Source organism: Numida meleagris, chromosome 2, assembly GCF_002078875.1.
Source record: "Numida meleagris isolate 19003 breed g44 Domestic line chromosome 2, NumMel1.0, whole genome shotgun sequence".
NCBI classification, from domain to species: Eukaryota; Metazoa; Chordata; class Aves; order Galliformes; family Numididae; genus Numida; species Numida meleagris.
The window spans coordinates 128185993-128210797 of NC_034410.1; the positions used below are offsets into that span (position 1 = coordinate 128185993).

The 24805-nt window shown below is 37.4% G+C and overlaps 1 protein-coding gene across 1 annotated transcript in view; it reads left to right on the top strand.

Moving 5' to 3' along the window:
• LOC110393513 (regulating synaptic membrane exocytosis protein 2-like) overlaps window positions 1-24805 on the top strand; it is a 285663-nt gene that overhangs the window by 20929 nt on the left and 239929 nt on the right. The window contains exon 4 of the mRNA XM_021386412.1: window positions 20385-20695. Coding sequence (XP_021242087.1) covers window positions 20385-20695 — 311 coding nt within the window. The remainder of the gene's footprint in view (window positions 1-20384; window positions 20696-24805) is intronic.

Below are 24805 nucleotides of genomic sequence, written 5' to 3' on the forward strand. Positions count from 1 at the left end.
AAGTTATATTTGCCACCTGTTGCAATATTCAGAAACCATATCATGTGCTATTAAGTTCCAGGTGTAGACCTTTATCAAAGGTAGCTCAGCAGATTCCTTGTTTCAGTCCCAAGTGTGTAACAGCACACCTAGGACTCTTTGGACACGGTTAGACATCATGGCACAGCAGGGGATGTTATAAATGTTTAATTATCTAGATTCAGCTTCAGTGGCTGGAAACCAGTGCCTATATATATATAAATAATGAAGACATTACTAGTGAAAGAGTAAAGCAGCAACCTTGCAAGGTGTTTTTTTTTTTTTCTTTCTCAAACTCTTTATTTAGAACTTTATTTAGATAGTGTCTTCAAGGAACAGTTTTTTGATAGTTTGAAGAACTAAGTGAAAATATACTTGCACCTGGTTTATTACTGCTTGTTTGCTGTTTAGATCTGCTCTGAGAAAATAGGAGTTTAAATGATGAGCGTGTTGATACATCAAATATTGGATGAACAGGCAAGACTGTTACGCAGCATAGTATGCATGACTTAATGTAGACAATTTCAGCAGATCTTGGACTCCAATGCGTTCATGGAGAAAATTTAAATAAATGTGAAAAACACTGTGTTTAAACAAGATGTCTTCTTTGAAGTATAAATAGGAAATATTTGAAAATTAAAAATTCCTGGGTTTGAATTACTGTAAAGATGCCTTCATTCTGCATCAAGGAGATCTACGGAGAAATCTGGATTTCAGGTAGCTAATTCAATTTCAGTCAATTGATGTGTGTTAATGTTGGTAGTTTATTAAGAATTAATTCAATGTAGTTCACAAATTCTTGTTATCATTTTAGATCTGCAAGAGAAAAAAAACACACCTATGTTTTGTAAAGCAAATAATATTAACATAACAATATAAAACAAAATTAACAGGAATCCTGGTTGATGTTGAGGATGATGTACTTTCACAAAATAAATTCCTAGAGTATTTTTGTAGTGATAGAATCATAGATGTGTCTTTATTAAGAGAAGTTAGAGTTTTAGTTAATTAGTTTACTATGAGTACAGATACATCTGCCATTTACCTTTAAATGTTTAAACTTCCTGAGCATTGTTAATAGTGTTCATTTAACCTGTTCATCTTTCAGTTTCAGTGTAATTGCTACATAACTTCAGAGTCATGACCTGGTTAATTAAGGTGTTCTTGCTCTCAGATACTTGGCCATGTGATTAAGAAAGATGATATTCATTGTTGTTAACAATTTGGATTTTTTACAGTTCTAGTTAGGTAATATGTGGTATCTTTCCAAGAGATTAGAATGGCTCATCCTCAACAGGATAAATGGGAGGAGGTATCAATGGGAGGAGGACAAAGAGAGTTCTCACCATAGTGGATGCCTCAGTCATTTGGGAAGAGCATAGCCATTGTTTGCATTGTTATTAACATGTTTTGTAGCAAAAAGTGAAAATCGTCTTGCAGGTCATGCTGTAGAGGCTGACACCAATCTTAATTCCTCTTTAAAAATCTCAAGAAGAATATTTTTTATCCAAGATAAATACTTTATTTTACTATATACTCTTTGTACTATGCTACAAAGAGGTTTTTTTTTCCCAATTTTTTCCTTTTTTCCCTTTTTTTTGTTTCTGAACTCTTTCTAGATTAATGTGTTCATCTTTGTTTTATAGATTCTTCATTTATTTCATTTAGCTGGCTATTTATAGACTTTGTAATAAAATAGCTTTGATACTGCAGCATTAGACTTCTGTAATATTCTAGTGGCAAAGGCTTAATAAAATGTAATGTATGCATTTTTTATTTTGAATAGGGTACTGATACCTCTATTGTAATTGTCATAAATTTAAAATTCAATTTAAGTAGTATCAGCTCTAAGCCTTTTAGACTTAGTTGCTTACAGAGTTTATATTAACATTATTTACTAATCTTTGCTTCTTGAGTTTAGTACCACACTACTAGCACAGATTATCTGACATGTGTTTAAGGAAAACCTCTTTTAAATGGACAGATATTAACCGTTTTAGTAAATATTAGAAGACATGGCTCTTGTTTTTGATGATTTTTAAATAGATAGCCTTTTCTTTACTGGTTGGTTACTTTTCAAGTCAGCATGGAGTTCTGCTAGTTGAAGCCTCCTATAGAGCATAGTTTGTAGAATCATAGAATTTCCTGAGTTGGAAGGAACCCACAAGGTCTGTCAAGTCCATTTCCCGGCTCCACAAAGGACCATCCAAAAATAGACATATATGTCAGAGTGTTGTCCAAATGCTTCTTGAACTCTGGCAGCTTGGTGGTGCTGTGACCACTGCCCTGGGGAGCCTGTTCCAGTGGCTGACCACCCTGATAAAGAACATTTGCCTAATACCTAACAGCTCCATGTCATTCCCTTGGGCCCTATTGCTGTCACCAGAGAGAAGAGATCAGTTGATGTGTTGAACAGCAGATTGTGAACTAACTGGGTCCCTGAATGATAAGAATCTAGGCCTTAAGATAAATCCGTTGTTTTGGCTCTGCAAAAACTGTGGAGCACTTCTGTGTGTCATTCTGAAATGTCCTGCTGCAAGATACTTTAAATCAGAAGTTTTGTAGGATTTCTATGATCAGTCAGTGTTTTAGATCTTTTTGGTATCTTTGTAGAAAAATGTTCTAAAATATCAAACAAAGAAGAAGCCTAGAAAAATATGCGTTTGATTAGAAAGCATACAGTGCCTGAGCCATCTGAGAACAATATGGTACAGTACAGTAAATCTGGATGTACTCTGCAAGGATGAAACCAAGGGTGTTGAAGATGTACACGTCTGTGATCCAGAACCACTGCCCCAGTGTGCCTTGTTCCTATTGTTGAGGTATTGAGTGAGTGAGGTGCTGCAGCTATCCACTTTTCTCAAGCCTCAAGTTAACCTGGAATGGTGTTTTCTGCAGATCTACTCATGTGGAAAGTTAGAGCCAGATGACATACACGTATCAATAATGTACGTGTTCTCCCCAGCTTTTCCCTCAAACATGCGGTAGTTCACAGGCCAAAAGGTAAAGAATTTTGTATAAATCCATGAGTTTTCAGTTGCTGACCTCTCCAAAGCCAGTGTTTCTCACCTCATTAGCAGTGCACGAGGTGTCCAGCATGAATTTTGGGCATTTATGGAACTCAAATACCTCTTTGGCAACCCTGATGTAATTTGAATAGAGCCTTAAAACAGTTAGAGGAGAAGCACTCATTTTTACTCAAACTACTCCCTTCCCATGTGTTCCAAAGTCACCGTATCCAGGTCTGATTATACACTTCTGTTTAGTTACATTTAAAGCAGTCCTTCAGAAAGTTGATGAGGGCATATGTAATGTAAAAAAGGCACATAAGGTTCTTTCTTGCAATGAGGTTTTTATTATGCCTTTTAAAATCAGGCTGTCCAGCTACAGTGCTGTGACTGTTATTATTAAGCATAATATGTATACCAGAATTAGTGAATCTTGCCCTATAGGCCCCACATTTGTTGAATTCAGTACAGTTAATCTGAAAGCATTGGAAACATGCTATTTATACAATGATCTTGGTTGTTTTCATTTTAAATTTATGAAAAGTAGTTTTGCTGTAGAACAGAAGCTGCTCTGTCCTGTGGCTTCCATCCTTGCGGGTGTGTATAATGTTCAGTCTTCAGTTATAGCTTCCCCTGTAATTGGGCATTCTTAATGGCATTCTCCTTTGAGAATCCTCTGGTGTGTTTACATAGTTCAGTGTTGCATCTTTCCCCTCCGTTGGAAGAGCAGCCTTTCCAAGCAAGGGGATCAGAACTATAGCAACACTGAATGCTGTGGGAAGTTTTCAATGAAGTGGAATGAGAGAAAAACACTTATTTCAGAGTGAGCAGAAAAGTAAGGGTAGAAGTGCTGACATTTATTTGCTCAAATTATAGTTTTGTGTTTAGTATGGTGGTGCTAATTTCAATGTGAACATTTCTTCCCCTGTCTTCTGCACCACATACTTGTAGAAAATCAACTTGCCAAATAGGATTGAGACATAACTAAGGTAACTTGCAAATACATGTTCAGTAGATGAAAAACACTGCTATTACAATCATTACATGATATACTTTATATGAAATTGATTTTAATTTGAAAATTGAAAGAGGTCTGCTACTGAGTGATCTGATAATACGAGCAACAGAAATGTAAGGGTTTTTTTGTCATTTTAATGTTAAAAATTTTGCTTTTTAATATATATATTCATGTTTTTATTTTTTTATGTAAAGCACCTGTCACCTTATTGATAAACATTCTTTGGATCTATTTTGATGGCAGGGGTAAGAACAGGAATTGTCCTGTTAGTACCTCAGAATTTCTGTTTTCAACCAATTAAAAAAAAAAAAAAAGCCGCCAGAGTCTTTTATTTAAACTAGTCGATGATTTGGAACTGGCTATTGTGAGGAAAACCTACATACCATTCAGATAGACAAATCTTTCAAAACAAAGCCTCAGTACAAACCAAAGCATTGTAACTATAACAGAAGTTAAAACACATCTTGCTTTGTGACTGATGCTTGCTCTGTTGAGAAGGGAGATGCTGCAAGTCCAGAGATTTGAAGATTTACATTGTGAAGATTTAGACTTCACAGATCTGAAGAAATCCTAAAACGGCTGGACTTATTTTTGTTTATTGAGCAGCTGAGTGAGAGAATGCTGTAACTGGAGGGGGGGAAGGGGACAGGCAGGGACTCTACACTCAAAGCGTGGTTGATCTGGGAGCCTCTGAGCCTCTTAAGTATACTGACTTGAAATCAGAAAGAAATGAAAAATAAAATAGGAACCTTTAAAGAAATCTGGCTCGTTTTAGGGGTTGTTTACAGAAATGACAGAAGCATCGAGGGAAGCATTTTTTCTGCCAGTACGTTATGGTCACATTGTGAACACAGTACACTAAAGCCCACTAGATGGAGCCAGAAAGATTTTACTATGATACTGGCAAGTCAGAGTTTCAGACGATTCTCATTTCTACTTTTTATTCTACTTGAGGAACGTATAACATAATGCTGTGTCCTTTGTGACACATTCTAATCTACATATCACCTAGTTGTCATTGATTTGTGTTTGCTTGTGCCATGTATCCACAAAACATGCTGTGTTGTGCAATTAATTGTCCGAGGCAGAGAATGTCAGCTGTTGCAAACTTAAATGATAACAACCAGGGAAGGAAGGGGTGGCTTTGTCAGAGAGAAATAGACTGCTGTCTTCATCTTCAGTGGAGTTAAATGTGGAGTAGATCTGATCCAGAATTGGAAATGAAAACACATCTAAAGGAGTAAAATAGAAAAGATAAAACATTCTTTCATAAAGACACCACTGTGTCAGAATTTAATCTTAGTGAAAGTACCCGTTTAACTGCTTTTCTTTCTGAAGCCTCAAACATTTAACCTTACCCATCTATATAGACTGCATGCAGTATCTCCGTAGACATTGATTCATTTCAGTCTGTAGTGTATGCTATAAAAATGAAGAGAGAGGCAGAAGCCACACGGAGATGACACTAGCAAAATATCATAGAATCATAGAATCATAGAATGGTTTGGACTGGAAAGGACCTTCATCTGTTTTCAACCCCCCTGCTAGTTTATCAGAGTGAACTGATAACTGCACAGCTTACGTAAAAATATTTCATAATGAACTAAATGCTCTTTGTTAGGCAAACTCATCATTTTTAAGGCACATTGTTTTCATGACATATTTCTGAAAAGCCTTTTATTCTTAGGAGAGCTTCAAGTCATGATGCATAGTTTCTTGGAACTAAATTATCTTTATAAACTTTGAAAAGTCTACTTACTAGTTTTGAGCTGCTGAAATCTTAGTGTGGATTCTTTTTGAAGAGATATTAGGATCATAGAATCACCAAGGTTGGAAAAGACCTCCAAGATCATCCAGTCCAGCTGTCTACCTACCACCAATATTTCCCCACGAAACCATGTCCCTCAGTACAGCGTCTGAACGTTTCTTGAACACCTCTGTGGATGGGGACTCCACCACCTCCATGGGCAGCCCGTTCCAGCACCTGACCACTCTTTCGGAGAAGGAATTTTTCCTAACCTGTTCAGTTATTGATATTCTTCAAGTCATTTTACTGTTCTCACTTGTTTGCGTCCTTGTGTTTTGAGTTTTGAATGACTTAGATATGAGCCTTTGCATTGTCATGTTTTATACTGTCAGCTCTAATCTAAGCACTTCACATACATGCAGTGTGTATGCGAAGAGATTTACCACCTTTTATTTTCCCTTACCTACAAGTAGGAAGTTAAGTAGGAAGTGATCATTAAACTCTAGATACAATTATTTGAGTGAAATGCAAAGTAGTACTTATTTTAGAGAAGGTAGAATATCTTTCTAATAACATCCTTTCAAATTCTGCTAATTTATACTGGCAGCAAAAGGAAAATTTTCATGTAGCTTCCTTAACCTTCTGTTAGTGTTAGTTGTAGCTGCATCCCATGTAGACATACGATGTGTACATCTTGAATTCTTACAGTGTAGCTGTCTTAACGTGGAACTCACTGTAGATTTCTAGCCTGAATATGTCTTATGTTTCTTGGCTAAGCTTAGCAGCCTGCACTGAAAGCTGTGCTGCTGTGACTATGTTGCTGTTAGAGTCTAGGCAGCAACTTATGTTGAACTGAGGAATGTCGATGTGGGGTTCAGTATAGCTCTATCTGTGTGATAGGATTCCTTTCAATTTTACCATTACCATTCTATTACTTTTCATTACAGTTGGATCTTTCATTTTTGTCAGACAATTTCAGTAGTGAATAATGACATAGCGGATGTAAATGCTTTAGCTCTGTTGACTTCAACTCAGTGACATGTTTATACAGACCACAGACTTTGTATTCCTGTCACATTTTCACCCTTCTTGGCTTCTTGTGTATGTTATGTCTTGCAGTAGTAAATAACTTGTAAACACTTTGTGCTATTCATCTTCAAACAGCCTACAGACATTAACTGATGAATACTGTTAACACCTCTGTGCTGTAGGATCATTCAGGATTTTTGTTGATTGCTTCCTTAATGAAGCTGCTCTGTGAGTACGGAACGTTGAACAAAAAGCCACATAAATAATATCTAATTGAGACTTTCAGGCAATGAAAGTCAAATTGCTGTGAGATATTTGAATAGTTTTACCAGTGCCTTTGAGTGTAAGAATCTTTGTGAAATAAAACAGCGTGGGACTGCCATTTGGATGATTTCCATTACATGCCAAATCTGGTGGAAATCAGTACTTGCTTTGCCTAAATTAGTACAAAAACTTTTAAGAAAACCAAGACAAAGTTCTAGTATCTCTTCTTAAGAAGAATAAGAAAACAGTATCTTCAGACATCCTGGATTTGTGTGATACAATGTTAGCATTAATGACATTGCCATAAATTTCTGGAAAACTGGTTATAATGTCTACTGTATTGCCTTTCTCAAGCCATAGCTGCCTATTTTTATTTTTCTACCAAAAATTGAACTGTCTTTCCTCCATCACAAAGTTTTAATGCATTAGCAACAGTTTCTCCAACAACACAAGAGAATTCTTTTTGGAGGAATTAATCAAAGAAATAGACAAAGAGCAGTTGTACTGAAGAGTTCAAGGGATGCAAGTTTATGTGCACAGATGAGTAGGTATTAGCACATGGGTGTCCAACCTTTTGGCTTCCCTGCATTGCACTGAGTGAAGAGGAATTGTCTTGGGCCACATAAAATATAAACTATAGTTAATTTATATAAATAACAAAGCTTTTTATTTTTTTATTAAAACATAAGAAAGAAAGCAGCTAAAACATAAAAATAGTGAGATATTTGACCTTATTTTTATGAAACTAATGTATCAGTCTGGCTCAGTAGCAATGGTTGCAATTCTTAATGAGTTTTCAAGGTTTTCATCAGAGATTTTTGATGAAATTTTACTCTTCCTGTGCTTCAGCATTGAAAACAGTTGTTTACAAACGTCCATACTGCCAAAAAGCGATGACATGATTAAGACATGACTGTGAAGCAAGGGTTATTTTTCTCTGGTAAGATGGTAAGAGAAGTCTTATAAAAGTCTGGTAAAGAGACATGATCAAATTTTAGAGTTGAATATCTGATTGCAACTCTATACATTCCATTTGAAAAATTGCAGGCAATGTATTTATGTCAACTTGAAACAGAGTCACAAATATACCAAAAATTGATGATTTTTTTTTGACAGTCTTGAAACTTATTCTCAATTTCCTTTATGGAAAACAAGAATGTGTGTTCTTTGCTTTTCACAGGAATGTGTTTAGCCAGCGTATCAAAATGACATTAGGTAGGTTGAAATATTGTATCAGCAATCACTGTGTGTTACTAACCAAGCACACACACAAGGGAATGTAAGGCGTAATACACCTTGATTTCAATTTGACTGAGTACATGAGGCAGGCATGAGAGGTGGAGTCAGCACTGTGCTGAGCCCTCCCCATGCCCTGCTTTCAGCCCAGACAGTGCAGATTGGTTATTGCTCAGGGATGGGAATGTGCCCAGTTCTGTGCTGGGCCGCTCTGTGGGAAGAGCTGCCGCCATGAAGACGTGGGGCAGGGGGCGGCCGCATGCGGCTGTGGGCTGCGGTTGGACATGCCTACATTAGCATATAGCAATTATCTGCATCTGCTTTACAGACAGTTAGACGATACAGTACCACCTAGAATTTACTGGTTAAACTGAAAGTTTGAGGTTTAACTGAATAGTGATATAGAGGGAAAAACTAAATGCAGCTCCGTAGTTCCTTATGCATTATTTTTGGTGACGATCTTTAATATTTTCACCAGTGGCCTTGGCATAGAGAAAAAGAATGCAGTAATTAAATACATCGGTGACACAACTTTGTATACTTACACGTACATTTGAGGAAAGGGGTAGCATATAATAAAGAACTGGTTTGTCTTGCAAACTCCGTAAGTGAAATCAGTGAGATTACTTAGCACTAAGCGTGTATCAGGAATTTAATTTCTACTCTGAAAGGAAAGTCCCTTTATAGTAAATCATTGAATACACTATGTTTTCGTACAGAAAACAGTCTAGGATGTTGTAAAAGCAGACAATGCTTTTCATGCCTGTATGCTCAGAGTAGGACTCTTGGGATGATTGTGAGAATGACCATGTGTGAATCAGTGCTAAGGCCACAGAAACATGGGCTGGGGACTCTTGTGTGGACCCAGTCCTGCTCAACACTCCTGAATTCTGCTTTCCATAGCAGGGTACCTGTATCCAAGCTGCTTATTAGGAACAATTCTTGCTCCATGCTGCTCCCCTGCATTGTGTGCTGGCACTGTTCGGGAGATGCTGGTTAGTAAAGGCTGAGTGGTGCCAGGATACATAAGATCTAATCAGCAATGATGGGCCAGCACCTGGCCCTGTGACCTGGCTCTGTCTTGCTAGAGGAAGCATAGCCTGAAAAAGCTGTATCTATTTGGTCCTTCAAAATGAAAGCACAACAGGAATGTGATTGATCTCTTTAAAAATACCAGAGAAGAAACACAGAGAAGACAAGGGAGCTATTTAAACTAAATGACAATAGTGGCATAAGAATAAATAGTGATAAACTAGCTTGGAATAAACGAGCATGAAATTAAAAGACATTCTTTCCACTGTAGCTATAGGGCTTGGAGAAGTATTTTGACAGATTTTGGCCTTGTTATTTCTAGTTATTTTTAAGATGGAACTTTATTAAATTATAAAGCTGCCTCAAGCAGCTGGCAAGTTGAATCAATGTGCAAGGTCTCTTTCAATCCAATATTCTTATTAAATGAGCTTAAACTGTAGCTGAGAAGAGTGACGGCAAATGTATACTCAGTTTTCTTGCTTTCTTAAGATTGTAACAAATCTTTACATTTAGTAAAGGTGTAGCTTGGTCAGCTGTACATTCTCAATATATTATGTAATTATGCAAGTTTTCAAGGCTAAAGAAAGAGTTGTGGAACTGCCTTATAAATTCTGTTCAATTACAGCAGATTTATTCTGTGCAAAAAAACCCACTACACTCACAGCCCTAGTGGTGTAGTCTGTGGGCTTACAAACTCAGTTTTGGAAGTAGTGCAGCTGTGTTTGCTGGGACATAACACTCACTGGTGTGTACTGTGTCCTAATGTCCTAATCACACTGGGTTTTACATTAGCCATTTGCTCACTGGAAGATTCTGAAGTAGTTGTGTATGGTCTGTATAGCTCTGTGCAGGAATTTTGTGCTTATTTCCACTGAATTTGTCTAGAAATGCTCCAGTCTTGAGAGTGCCTGTGCCAAAACGAAAAGGGCACATTAGAGCCTTTACAGATCTTGAATAATATCAGTTATTTTATATGTGAGCTGCTTATTTTTATGCAGTATACTTTAGGAAGAGTGAGACTGGTTGTGAAATATCTTTGACTTATATTAACTCACCTAAATTAGTATTCCAACTAACTTTCTAGTCCTACTCTGCATTTGAAAGGGTTTGTTACATTTTTTTGAACGTAATTAATTTGTTTTCCTAGTCAGGTGTCCGATTCACTCATTGTACTCTTGGTCAAAAGAAAATTTATAAGGAAAATTGTTAGTATATGCTTTAATGATTATAAAAATTGATACAAGAGATGTGCCCTGTCTCATTAGAATGATAGATACAGCATTAGTACAAAAAATTAGTATACCTTTTGTAAAATTAAGATTATATTTTTCTCTTTTATGCTTAAAAAATAGATGTAACTATATACTTTTCAAAGGCATGTACAAGCTATACGCCTACTTCATGCTGACTCAGTTGTTGGTTATCATTATAACTTTTTGTATGTAATATATGCATGAATTCACTAAAAACTCATGATTGAATGTCTAGTATAATCACTCTTTCAGTATACACCATTTATGTGTGTATATCCACGTATCCTTTAAAATATAGGTAAATATGTTGGTCTTATAGTTGTATTGTAAGCTTTCGTACCTTTATTAAGTAGCATTGGAATCCATGAAGGTATTTAATGCATTTTTGGGGGATGCATGTCCATGGGGCAAATGTTAACAGCAAAATAAATCATCATGGATATTGGGCCATTAAAAACTGCAGTTGGCCATACTGATTTTAACTTTATTACTTACTTGAAAGTGAAAGGCAGTACCATAGCACAGACTAGTGGTATAGCAAAATGTTGGAAGAATAAGTAGTTTTTCTCAACTCTTTTATAATAGGCACAAATTCATGGATTATCTTCCCTCTTGTAACATACTATATTGACTAAATGCATTAATTTCATGGAAGGAAATGATGTTTATACATAGAATGAAGGCATCCTATGTATAGTTGAATGGATAAATGGTAAGATATAACCTCTGTTTGCTACAGTGCAGTAGCAGAAGAAGCTACTATGCAGTGTCAGTGATGTTATTTATTGATTTATTTGTCGAGAATATGAAATCTTGCAGATTCATTTGGCTTTGAAAGGGAAGCAATAAAATTGACTGGCATCAAATAAAAACTAAGATGTCCTTAAGGAAATTTCACAAGAACATACTGACAACAAGGAGTTTTTGTTCTCTGTTACAATCAAATCAATGCAGAGTAATTCTGTTGACCTTAAAACAGTTATCTGGGATTTATTTTTATGTAGGAAAAGAGTTAGAAAAATCCTGTTGGAAGTGGTCATAGAATCATTCAGTTTAGAAGGGACCTTGTGAGTCATCTAGTCCAACCTCCTGCTCAAAGTAGGATCAATATTGGAAAACAAAAGAGACAATTTTTAATTTTCACAGAAGACATTATGCATGGAAAGAAAACAGAGGAAAAGGAAAATAAGGTTTATTTGGAAAAAAAAACTAGAATGTGATCATGTGAAGTCCTCATCTTTACGTGAGGATGACTTGTTTGTATAGTCAGAACAGTATAATGAAATTGAAACGTTTCTGCTTTGTTAAAATGTATTTACACCCTGCTGTTCATAATCTATGAGCGTATTTTAGGTATGATCTTCTCCATTCACTCCAAAAGAACCAATTTAAAAATCTTACTAACTGCAAAAGGTGGATCTTTCATCTTAACTTGAACCACTAGTAGGATGTTCGTAGAGATGAGCCCTAAATCCTCCACTCATTGTGAAAGCCCCTATGCCTTCCAAAAGTTTGAGTGCTGGCTGTTGATAGTACATGCTCTTAAGTCTTGCACAGTTGTAAGCAATTGCTTCCAACAAAAATAATACTAAAATATTCAGAAGGCTGTGCTACCATTCAGCAGGACCTGGACAGGCTGAAGAGTTGGGCAGGGAGGAACCTGATGAGATTTAATGAGAGCAAGTGTAGAGTCTTGCACCTGGGGAGGAATAACAAGAATCAGTATAGGTTAGGGGATGACCTCCTGGAGAGGAGCTCTGCAGAGAAGGACCTGGGAGTCCTGGTGGACAACGGGTTGATAATGAACCAGCAGTGTGCCCTGGTGGCAAAAAAGGCCAATGGTACCCTGGGATGCCTTATAAAGAGCGTGGCTGGAAGGTTGAGAGAGGTGATCCTCCCCCTCTACTCTGCCCTGGTGAGGCCACATTTAGAATATTGTGTCCAGTTCTGGGCTCCCCAGTCCAAAAAACACAGGGATGTTCTAGAAGGAGTCCAGCCGAGGGCCACAAAGATGATGAAGGGCCTGGAGCATCTCTCGTATGAGGAAAGGCAGAGTAACAAGGGTCTGTTCAGCCTGGGGAAAAAGAGACTGAGAGGGAATCCAATAAACATTTATAAATATCTAAAAGGAGGTTGGAGGCAAAGGGATGAGGCCAGGCTCTTCTCAGTGGTGCTTAGTGATAGGACAAGGAGTAGTGGCTGAAAACTTGAGCGTAGGAAGTTCCATACAAACATGCAGAAGAACTTTATGATAAGGGTGACGGAGCACTGGAACAGGCTGCCCAGAGTGGTTGTGGAGTCTCCTTCTATGGAGATATTCAAGACCCATCTGGATGCCTACCTGTGTGACCTGTTGTAGGGAACCTGCTTTGGCAGGGGTGTTGGATTTGATGATCTCTTCAGGTCCTTTCCAACCCCTGTGATTCTGTGATTCTGTGAAAATTAAAAACTTTTAAGGAAACACCTTGTAGAAAGGAATACCAACTCTCTCACCAGTAACATACACCAGTAGTCTTCGCTGTTAGAGTGAATCGATCTTTCAGACTGGGAAAAAAAAAGAAAGAATTGTTGTATTTTAGAGCAATCATAAGGTATTTTTAGTAGTTTACAGAACCAAATAGATAGAATTTAATATTTTACCTAACAGAAATCTTCTGTTCTCGTTAAAAGAGCTTTGAACTCAAAATACCATGAAGAATAATAAAAAGTTTTATTTCTGATCAGGACAACTCAGGCCTCAGAATCAAGACAGCCATTGATTAGACTAACAGTTCTTTGAAAACACTTACTGTTATATGTTAAACAGACAAAACAGAAAGCTCAGCAGAACTTGCACAAGAGGTAAGGAAGTGTCGTGGTTTTATGATTTTCGGTTATTGGTATTCCACATCATAACATCATGTAGTGTATGTACCCGGTTCTCAGAAGAGAAGGACTACTGCATTCCCCAGGGGACTTTGCTCCCCTGTTGCCACTTTCCGGTCAGAGGGAAAGATAAAAACGTGCAGATCACAAGACCTCTCTCTCTTTCCGCCCATCTCTCATCCCAGCAGAATCTCCCTCCCCAGCTGTCTCACCATTGGTACTAGAGTAAGGCCTACCTTGATTTTTGGACACTCTCTCTCACTGTATTGGATTTATCAGCTTAAATTGTAATTATATTGTATTATAGTGTGTTATTTTGCATTCTGATATCTTATTTAGTAAATTAGTTTGTTTCTCCTCAGATTGTTGCTGCTGTTTTGTTCTCAGGCCCATCTCCTTACCCTTTTTCCCTTTTCCCTTTCCCGGGGCGTGGGTCCGTGGGTCCCCCGCCCCATTCATCACAGAACCAGGCCGAACGCCTGTAAACTCTTGACAGGAAGATACCAGTGTATCTTATAGTAAGGACACATTAGCAAAAGATGCATGCATTTGCTGTGTAATTGCAACTTCAGTGATTTTATAGGGGAAGCTGGCTCATGTTGCCAAGTGCCAGCACTGATTCAGCAGTGTCTATTCCAAATCAAAGCAGTGACTAATGGAGAAACTGAAGTATTTCTTCCTCAAAAAAACTTCTTTGGTACAGGATGGCTTCAAACATTGCACTCTGCTGTAATGTGATCAAGTTATTAGGTATATAAACAGACTGTAAAAAAAGGAATTAATTTTAGTATGTTATTAAACATAATTAGTTGCTTGAAGCTGGGCCCAAGCAACAAATTTTGTTTTCAGTTTTCTTCCCCAGTCCTTTCAGTGCTATGATCTTGCTGCCTTGGAGAATGTTTAAGGAATTGTACACATAATAGCATATATATGTATATTTATTTAAACCAAGTGATGGAAGATGAAACAACTCCCCTACAAGGACAGGCTGAAAGAGCTGCGCTGTTCAGCCTGGAGAAGAGAAGGCTGCAAGGTGACCTGATAGCTGCCTTTCGGTATCTAAAGGGGAGTTACAGGAAAGAAGAGGACATACTCTTTAGCAGGATTTGTGGTGATAGAAAAGGGGAAATGTCTTCAACCTTAAAGAGGGGAGATTTAGGTTAGATATAAGGAAAAAGTCTTTTATAGTGGGTGGTGAGGCACTGGAACAGGTTGCCCAGAAATGTGGTTGATGCCCCATCCCTGGAGACTTTCAAGGAGAGACTGATCTAGCTGTGGTGTCCCTGTTCATCGCAGGGGAGTTGGACTAGATGATCTTTAATGTTGCCTTCCAACTATAAGGATTCTATGATTCTAAGTGAAGCTTTCTTAAAATCTCTAGCAGCAAGCATAGCAGTTAATATAGCACGAATATATTGCTGTTTGTGGCAAGGAAATGAATGCTGAAAGCTGGTGGTACTGTAATAAACTTTACTGTTCTCTGTAAGCCTTATTAGCTGCACCTCCTCTGCACAGCTGTAATTCAAAGTATTGTTCTTAAGCCTAATGAGGATTTAGGGTAATTATTTCTTAAATTTTAGTATCTAAACTATCAAACTCAGGCTGATGAGTAATCAAACATACTGTGTCTTTTAATCTAATTTTAAATATAGTAAGTCTTACATTTTGTTCTCAGAAGTTAGTGTTAGGCCATCTGTACTTTAATTATATGAGGAATAGCGAATATTTTGTGAGGTAGCTGTCTTTTCACTTAATTTAGTAGATACTATTAAAATGACTGTGGCACTGTATCATTTTTATTACACATAATTTTATTTAAAATGTCTTCAGATTTAATTTATAAATTTATTTTCCGTTTAAATGAATTTATGTGTGTGTAATATGAAAAGTTGCAACTAATGAACAAATACATAATGGTTTTATTTAGGACAATACAAAGGAGTGATTTTTCTTGCCTTAATTACATCTGTTACGTAGATGTGCAATGGCTGATTATTTGTCTATTGCAGAGTTTGCTTTTGTGTACTTATGGAATAAATAAACAATGCTAATATTATATAATGAAAGCTTTTGGGTGGTGGTGGTAGAAATTAGAGCATGTTATAGAATAATCACATGAAAAGTGGTCAAGAAAAAAAACAGAATTTGTTTCTTCTCTGTATTGAATTAATCTTTGTGGACAGAAAGCAGCTGGAAGATCTGAAGTAAATCTGTCGAATCCAATTTTTGAATATCTCTTCTCAAAAAGAAACTTTTATATATAAGAAAAGGTATTTGTCTTTAAAAAAGCCATCAAATTAAGAGTTAATGTGAAAATGCCAGGATAGATATATTTTGCGATTATTTTCACACTTTAAGGGAGAAATGTATTTGAAAAGAGCTTCAGCAATTCTTATCCCAGGCACTAGGTGGTGGGTCAGCCTTTCGTATTGAAATGTGTGTCAGCACTGCTAGCACTTCAGCCTCTAAATTGTTACCTAATGTGACTGTTAGAGCTGTTGAAGTGCACACTTTTGTCCACGTTTTCCTTTTAATACTGGGTCAGTTCTGGTGCTGAGAATTGACACTCAAGATGCAACTCTGATGTTTGCATACAAAATATATTCATGACTTCATGGCTTTTGAGCTCTTCAGAGTGGTGGTGGAGTACTGGAAATGGGTGTAGCTGGCAGTATGCCTGCTTCAGAGTGCAAAGTTTTTGTGGAAAGGATTAGCCCTTTTTAAATTGCTGGTTTAGAGGTAAGGCTTTTGTGGTTCTCCCTTGCAGAACTGTCAAAATATGAGCTTTAGCACAAGAGCCACTCATGGATCTCCCCTTCCCCTCTTGCTATGCTTCTGGCCTAGCTACACAAAACCCTGTCTGGGCCTTGGCCGGGACAGGACCTCTCTGCAGGCCTGGGAGCTGCCGTGGAGCAGCTGCCTCAGTGGGTTCTGGTGGTGGAAGGAGAAGCCCCACCCTGCAGGTGCCACCTTGCTCTCTCTGCTCCTATGTGCATGGCTGACATAGTTGAGAGGCCTGCACTGTTAATTACTGGTATTCCTTACATGGCAGAAATACTCTACACACTGTGATAGAATGAAGAGGTTTGTTGCACCCTGTAGTGGTGTAGAGCTTGAATTTCATAGTGTTCATACCATACATACATTTCTGTGCACGACGGTTGCCATTTTACTTGTTCTTTGTAATTACTTGAAGCTAAAACTATAACTGCCTGGGTCAACAATACAGAAGTCTGCATCAGTGCGTGGAAGTGTGGGAAGCAAGTGAGAAAGCTCAGCATCATAAATCAGTAGGATTAGAGCAGGCTTTGTGCCTGTGTCCATCCAGCAGCACACCCTGCTCTGCTTGTAGCTGCAGCACCATCCCAGAGCTGTGCAGAAGGGAGTTTACTCATCAGGTTCAGAACAGGGGCAGGCTCCTGAAGCAGCCCAGGCCCCTAGTGCACCATGAGACACCACTCTGCAGCAGCAAGGGGCTTCAGAGAATCTCGTTAGTGCAAACCAAGGAGCAGAATGCAATGCTGCTGAGACGTGTTGGGTGGATTGGGGCAGGGGATATCTCCACCTGCAGCTGGTTTGGGAAGAAGTGGGTTAGACATTGGCGCAGGCTGCCCAGGGAGGTGGTGGAGTCACCATCCCTGGAGGTGTTTAAGGAATGGCTTGATGTAGTACTTAAGGACATAATCTAGTAGGCAGTTTTGGTAGTAGGTGGACAATTGGACTAGATGATCTCAGAGGTCTTTTCCAACTCAAGAAATCCACAAAATACAAAAATATACGTTTTTCATGTTATATTTTTTTTTTCCCAATATGAATGCCTTAAATAAATTTTTATTTTTGAAAATGTTCATTATGTTTCATGAGGTGCTTTCAGCTTAAGTGCTCCTGTTGTTTCCTGTAGATCTGACCAAATTACTTTGGTATTCTGTAAGAGATGTTGCATGGTGGAAACAGCAAGAATCAGCTTGATGTCAGTAGGGCTGGGATGTAACATGGTGTCTTCCATAAAGTGTCACTGACAGTCACTGAAAAATAGCTTCCAGGCTTTAAAGATGAACATTAAAATATCAGATATCTGCAACAAAGATATCTACAGTAATGACATCTGCAACAAAGATAGGCAATAGCTTTTACATAGCCTGGGCTTGTTTGAACTTTTATCATAAAACATTTGCTTGTTTCATACTGGTCTCATGGCACTAGCAATTGCATTGCTCTGCTCTAATATACATCATCAGCTACCCAGTTTGGCAGCAGCTGAGATTTATACTGAAACAGGCCACCACGTTTTTTGTGTGTCCTGGTGGAGAGATTAGATTAGGAGTACTCTTGTGATTCTTCTTTTAGAGGGAGAGATATTACATTCTTTTCATTCAGAAAGACCTATCGTTTTGTTGGGTACAGGAGGATAACACTGGTCATCTTAGAGTGCACTGTCCTGGGAGAAAACATGGCTGACAGATGAGGACACGATTGCTTAAGTGTTTAGACTGTGATATCTACTTTTTGTAATATTTCAATATCTGCTAATAGGTGGAAATTAATAAACAAGATTTTGGGGAGATTTTGTCTGGCAGTGATTCAAGTTGTTATATATTTTTACTGTTAAATAATTGTTTTGGATCAGGTCTTTTCATTACACTAATACATAGATGAAAATTTACAGCTTCTTTCAACAATGTGAAAAACATGCATAAATGCGAAAGGCTTTTAATTGTAACTTATTAAAGAGGACAAAAATCCTTTTGTTTTTGGTGTGGAAGATTCACTTTGGAGCTTTTGTCTTCTTCCTAAATTAGAAATTCACAAAAGTAAAATAGACCTACTCTGATATTTATATTTGACTGATGACCAGGCCTGAAGCATGCACGGTATTGACTTTCGAGGGAGATCTAGCGTACTTCAGACAACTGGCTGCTAAGGGAGCCTTGCTTTTTTTACCCTGTCAGTGCTTAGATAACTTGTTCTGCCTCATTGAAATAAGCTGACTTGAGTTCTGAAAAGAATATCAGTGCTATAAAAAGTTAGGAGAGATGCTTGCCAGGATGGGGCATATTGCCACCATTACACTGGCAAGTACACTGCCCCTAGCATAGCAGATTGTGATGAGACAATCAGTGAATTTGAGTAAGAACTCTCACCAAAAACACTTTTGATGAGTCTTGACAAGACAACACAGCCCAAATTTGCTATTATTTAACTTACTGGAGAATAAAAGTAAGGTACAGCTTACAGCTTCTAAAGCCTTTTGTGGTGGACAGAACCAGATGTATTATGGAGGCCGAAGCTAAATTTTCAATGTAATTCAACCACCTAGCTCTTAAAAGAATAATGAAGAGCATTAAATTAAGCCATTGAATGTCCTTTATTGTAAGGATTTGAAAAAGAGTTAGTTCAGTTTTGGCTTAGAACTGGAGGCATGATAACTACATTGAAGGCTGAATGTAGACATTGAAGGAATATGTAGTAAAAATGATATAATCTGAAGTAAGACAAAAATAAAAGAAGAGTCAAGTTAATGCTAAAGAAAAATAAAAATTAAGGACTGAAGGGCTAAAGTGGTCAATGTCTCCATGTCTGGATGGAGATCAGTGATGAGTGGTGTCCCTGAGGAGTCTGAAGCTCTTTCACTTTATCAGTGACATCACCAGTGGGATCAAGTCCATCCTCAGCAAGTCTGTGGATGACACCAGGCTGTGTGGTGTAGTCTACATGCCTAAGGAATGGGATGTCATCCAGAGAGACCTGGACAGGCTCGAGTAGTGAGCCTAAGTGAACCTCATGAGGTTCAACAAAACTAAGTTTGAGGTCTTGCACCAAGGTCATGGCAGTCCCCACTATCAGACATTCAAGGTCTGGCTGGACCAGGCTCTGAGCAACCTGATCTCACTGTACATGTCCACTGCAGGGATGTTGGACTAGATGACCTTTAAAGGTCCCTTCCAACTCAAATGATTCTGTGATTCTAAAATTGTGGTGAATAAATTTTAAGTATATGTAATCAAAACTTTAAGATAGCATCATAACCAATTTGAACATGCCATTAAATTAATAAGTTGCCTGCTACATTTTATTCATTACATCCTGATATATTTTATTGTAATGTAAGAATTAAATGTGAAATTGACTTAAAAGTAATTGGCATTGGCAGTTTTATGCACTGCCATGTGACTAAAGTGAGCACTGCAAATGAATGCATTTTAGAATATTAAAAATCTCATTACTAAGTGCAGGATCTCAGAACTAGGAAGTTAGAATCATTTTAATAATTTAGAAAGCGTACAGTGAAAGCTAATTCTTGGCTACGGAGAATATTGTGTGATTTTATTTATAAAATTGCTTTAATTCACAATAGCTTTGAAAATTAAGTCAATCTTGAAGTCAGCTTATTCATATAAATATAAAAAGCAGACTGCAGCAGAGCATTTGGAGGATTATAAAATTACTTGTTACAAACAAGCAGAGGATTTATTCCAAAGTTTCTTTCCCTGACTTAGTAAGAAAGTGGCTTAATAAGTAAGAAAAGTGTTTAATGAATTTTTTATCCCTTCCTTTTTTTCTGTCATCTTCAAACTTTAGTCTTTATTTTCAAATTTTACATTTACTGCCATTGGAGTGCCAGTGGGTACGTGCTTCTCGTATAGATGTCTCGTTCTGTGGAATTCCCTTGCATTGTAAACAGTGAAGCAAAGATAGAATAAAAGGTTTTTTGTGTTTATATGTATATTTAAAAAAATGTATTCAAAGATTGTAGAGACATTGTGCTGTAGCTAAGATACTGTAATCATAATAAAATTAGAATAGCATTACTTATACCTTTGGAAATGGCAGTAATCAGTTGACATATGCTTGAAGAAATTTTTTCTACAGTGTTTACAAGCTAACAGATTTTCCATTTAAATATGTCCTCACAGGTAATGTGGGTATGTAACTTGTGCCGAAAACAACAAGAAATCCTCACAAAATCAGGAGCCTGGTTCTATAACAGTGGATCAAATGCACCACAGAAGCCTGACCAAGAAGGTATTAGAGGTCTGCGGAACGAGGAAGCACCTCAAGAGAAAAAAGCAAAGCTCCAAGAGCATTTGCAGTACCAAGGACCACCGGGTGACATATCCACACAAGTTTTGGACAAAAATAGATCTCAAGGACTCACCAGGCAAGACTCAATTAAGAATGGTTCTGGAGTAAAGCACCAAATAACAAGCGACACAGCATCAGACAGGTAAGAAAGTATTTAATATTTACACTGAAAAGAGCTGTTGAATTTACGCTATGAATTTAATTTTTTATTTTTGAGCTTCATCTTATCCTGTATGCTATAAAATAGATAATGGGTTTATTGAAACAGCACTAACCAGAAGCAGCGGAAGAGCCTCTTACTGTGTTCAAATGGTTACAGACAATGTGTATTCTTCACTCATAAAAAGAATTCATGGAAAATGACAGTTGCAGTGTGACAGAACTTGTCCATGTGCTTGCAGCTTTGTTGAATCATAGTGGTTGTGCTGTACCTGAGTGTTTTTGGCCACTCACTTGGTAACGGAATTTTTGAAATCCAAAACAATGCTCAAGAAAGCATGTTTGTGGGTGATGGTGAGATCTTTGTGTGACGATTTGAGTCTTTTCATGGTTTCTCAACTTGTTGTTGTTGGTTCTTGTCATTACAATCAGGTGTTTTTCTTCACTTGTTTATCTTTGTGTTGCTCAGCATTGGTTGAAACTATGGCTGTTTTAGCACTGCTGTAGTAGGAAGGGTTGGCCAGAGGATGGAGATAGAATTTCCCTCTCTTTTTCTTGATGTGATTTTGCAAAAAGTCACTCTGAGGCTCTCAGTCTCTGCAGCTGCACTTTACTGGAACACAAAAGTAAAAAGTGTTTAATTAAATAAATTGAATTTCCTTCTAAACAAGACAGAATAGAACTTGAAATATAGTAGGGATGGAAAGAAGAGAGCTTGCTCACATGTTTCCATGGAAATGATATCCTCTCTCTCCAGAGGTCTCTACCTGCCTTGGTATTTGGCAGCCAGAGCAGCACTGTCTGGCAGCCTTCCTCTTGCAGCCTAGCTGTAACCTTTTCAACAATATTTATACCTCAAGCTTGAAACAAGTTAGACAGTTATAATATCTTTTACAGCTAATATAATTAAAATCATTTTCCTCTCACCTCTTGTATTCTGCCATATTTTATTTCATATTTTTAAACCTTATTTGAGGACAAATTGATTGTAATTAATCTAACCCTATTTGCTTCACTTACTCTGCCTGTTGCCCTTTGCTCTGATTTCAGCTGATGGGTCCAGTATTTAGTGGCTTCAAGCGCTCCTCAATTATATGCATGGTCTCTGTGAAATTTGGTACTAAACCTGGCAGCTTAACTTCATGCTAAGAAACAGAAGCGATAATGAGAGAGAGACTAATGCAGTCTTTTTTTTTTTTTTTCTCCTTAATTCCATAATTTTGCCAGGGAAATGGACTCGTATATAATGGCACGATCCAAACAAAAGCTTTCTTATTCATCTCAGCAATAATAACTGAAAATATTTTTATATTCTATGCATGCAGAAAGTGAGATGGAAACACAGAGATACAAATATATAATTCAGATACATAATATGCATTTACTCTAAGCAGAGTAATATGATAAACATGGACACTGTAATGTTTACCAAGAGGAAGAATGTGGACTTCATGCCTGAAGCCAGAATCATTTTGCTAATCATTATCAACACTGCTGAACAGATTGCTCTATCAGAACACTTTCTATTTTATTTAGTTACTAATTCTAGTGCTCCCTAATTAACATACGTAAGTATGCTTAGAGTATATTTATATGTATTACATGCTCTTGAAGGTTAAAGGATCTTCAGAATAATTTTCTAGCCTCTTGTACCTCACATTATCTTTGGTGGAGATGTTGAAAAGGGTGCCCGGTCATCAAAGGCTGATTGGTTGTATGGGTTGTTAGAGGGAAACAGCACATCTGAGAGAGACTATTCTAGAATTCAAATATGGGGATAGGCCATCTATTCAACTTATGTATGCTGTGATGCCAGTGCTATTCTCAGCAGTAGTTCTGGGAAGGCTTACAGTTTTACTGCATTCAGTGGCTGCTAAGAGGTGAACATAATATATTACGATCTTTCTACTGTAGTCATGCATAGAATGTTTATTATAATTGTAAATAATATTTATAAATCCATGTATGTTGTAATTATTATTATCGATCAAGTTAAGAAAACTCATAAAATCATGTTATTCATTTGAAATGAATAATGAATTCACTTAAACTTGTCATCAAGAAATTATATTCAACTTTTCCTAAAGTCTTACAGAATATAGGCCTTAGTTTCTGAATGCTTCATGTTACATATTTATTTTAACATTAACTGAAAGAACCAGAAAGTAAAAAATATTTTATACAGGACACTATCATGACAGGCTTTTTAAAATTCTTAAATTAAGTCAGTGGAGAAATTTGGCTACTATAATATGGTAGATCATTCATCTAGGAAGTTAAATGCATGAGAATAATGTGGCAGATTAAAATGATAATAAGGAAACTGCCAAAAGCAAGAAATGTTTAGCAGTGTTTTTTGTTTACATTTCACAGTATAAACAACAGAAGGAAGGAGAAAGTGAGAACAGTATTGTCTCTCTTTTATTTATGTCCCAAACACATTAGATGTTGCAACAAAAGTAATTTCAAGAGTTTAAAAAACAGTAAACTACTTACAATAAAAAAGTATCTCTATGCGCTGTAGTTTTTATGAACAGAAACGTAAAATATCATTTTTTCTGACAACTTTTTGATCAGCTTCCTTTTCTGTTGCAGCAATCATTACTCTGCAGTTCTTTATACCGAGCATCGTATGTCTGAGCTGAGTGTTGTGGCTTTACCCTGGTAGGCAGCTCAGCACCACCCAGCTACTCGCTCATTTCCCACTGGTGGGATGGGGAAGAGAATGAGGGTAAAAGCAAGAGAACTTGTGGGTTAAGTTAGGGACAGTTCAATAGGTAAGCAAAAGCTGTGCGTGCAAGCAGAGCAAAATAAGTAGTTCATTCATTGTTCCCCATCGGCATGCAGATGTTCAGCTGTTTCCAGGAGAGCAGGGCTCCAGTCACATGTAATTGTTACTTTGGAAGACAAATGCCATGACTGACTCTGTTCTGACTTCCTCCTTCGTAGCCTCACCTTTTTTTTTTTTTTTTTTTTTGGTAAGCACGATGTCATATGGTATGAGATATCCTTTTTACCAGCTTGGGTCAGCTGTCTTGGTTCTGTCCCGTCATGGCTTCTTGAGCCTTTCCCCTTCCTCCTCACAAGCTGGGCAGTGTGAGAAACTGAAAAGTCCTTGGTGTTGTGCAAGCGCTGCTCAGCAACAACTAAAACATCGATGTGTTACCAGCACTATTCTGGGCACAAATCCAAAATACAGCACCATATGAGCTACTATGAAAAAAGTTATTCCAGCCAAAACCAGTATGGTTGGTCATCTGGAGAGAACTTGGTCACAGAGTAAAGGGCACTGTTCATTCTCTGAATCTTAAGAACATCAAACCGTTTCTATCTCATTCCTTTTGCTTTTTAGTTTTATCTTGAGTAGTACTCAATATATTTTTGTCCTATTTTCTTTACTAGTATTATGCTTTATTAAAATAATATTAATTGTTTGAACTGCTAGGCTGACTGTTCTCTGGATGTTGCAGCTGTTCTGTTTACAATTGATAGATCCTAAACCACTCAGACACGTAGGTACTTGAATATAGATCCTCTTTGATTGATCTGAAATTTGTTGCCTTAAAGAAAGCTGGAATGATTTCAGATTGCACATTCTCCAAGGATGTTTTTCTTATATTGGATGTACTGCAGAGGAAAAGAGAAGTCATAAACGATTCAGCAGCAGGTTGTATTTTACACCCGCAGAATGGTTTTCCATTATTAATTTTTTTTTGTACTCCATATCCAGTATTTATAATCTACCTTGCAGTGTTTTTACTGCTTTCTATGCAGTGACTTCTATGGAGAAGGCAGTGGCAGTGGGCACAGTGTTAATTTACTTACTTAGCTGTATCATATTTGATGTTGTTTGAGGTGACACTAACATAATTTGAATTGTATGGGGATTTTATGCTAAGGGCAGTTAAGAAGTAACCATATGTAGTGGTTTTCATAGACTTAACCTTGTGAGCCGTTTGGATTCTGATGTAGTATAACCCTAGACTCTGAAAACTACCAAACGATGTGAATCAAAGAAATGCAAAATATTACTCTGTATAATCCATAGACTCAGAAGTTCAGTTCTGAGGTCTGCTGTGCACAGATGGTGCAT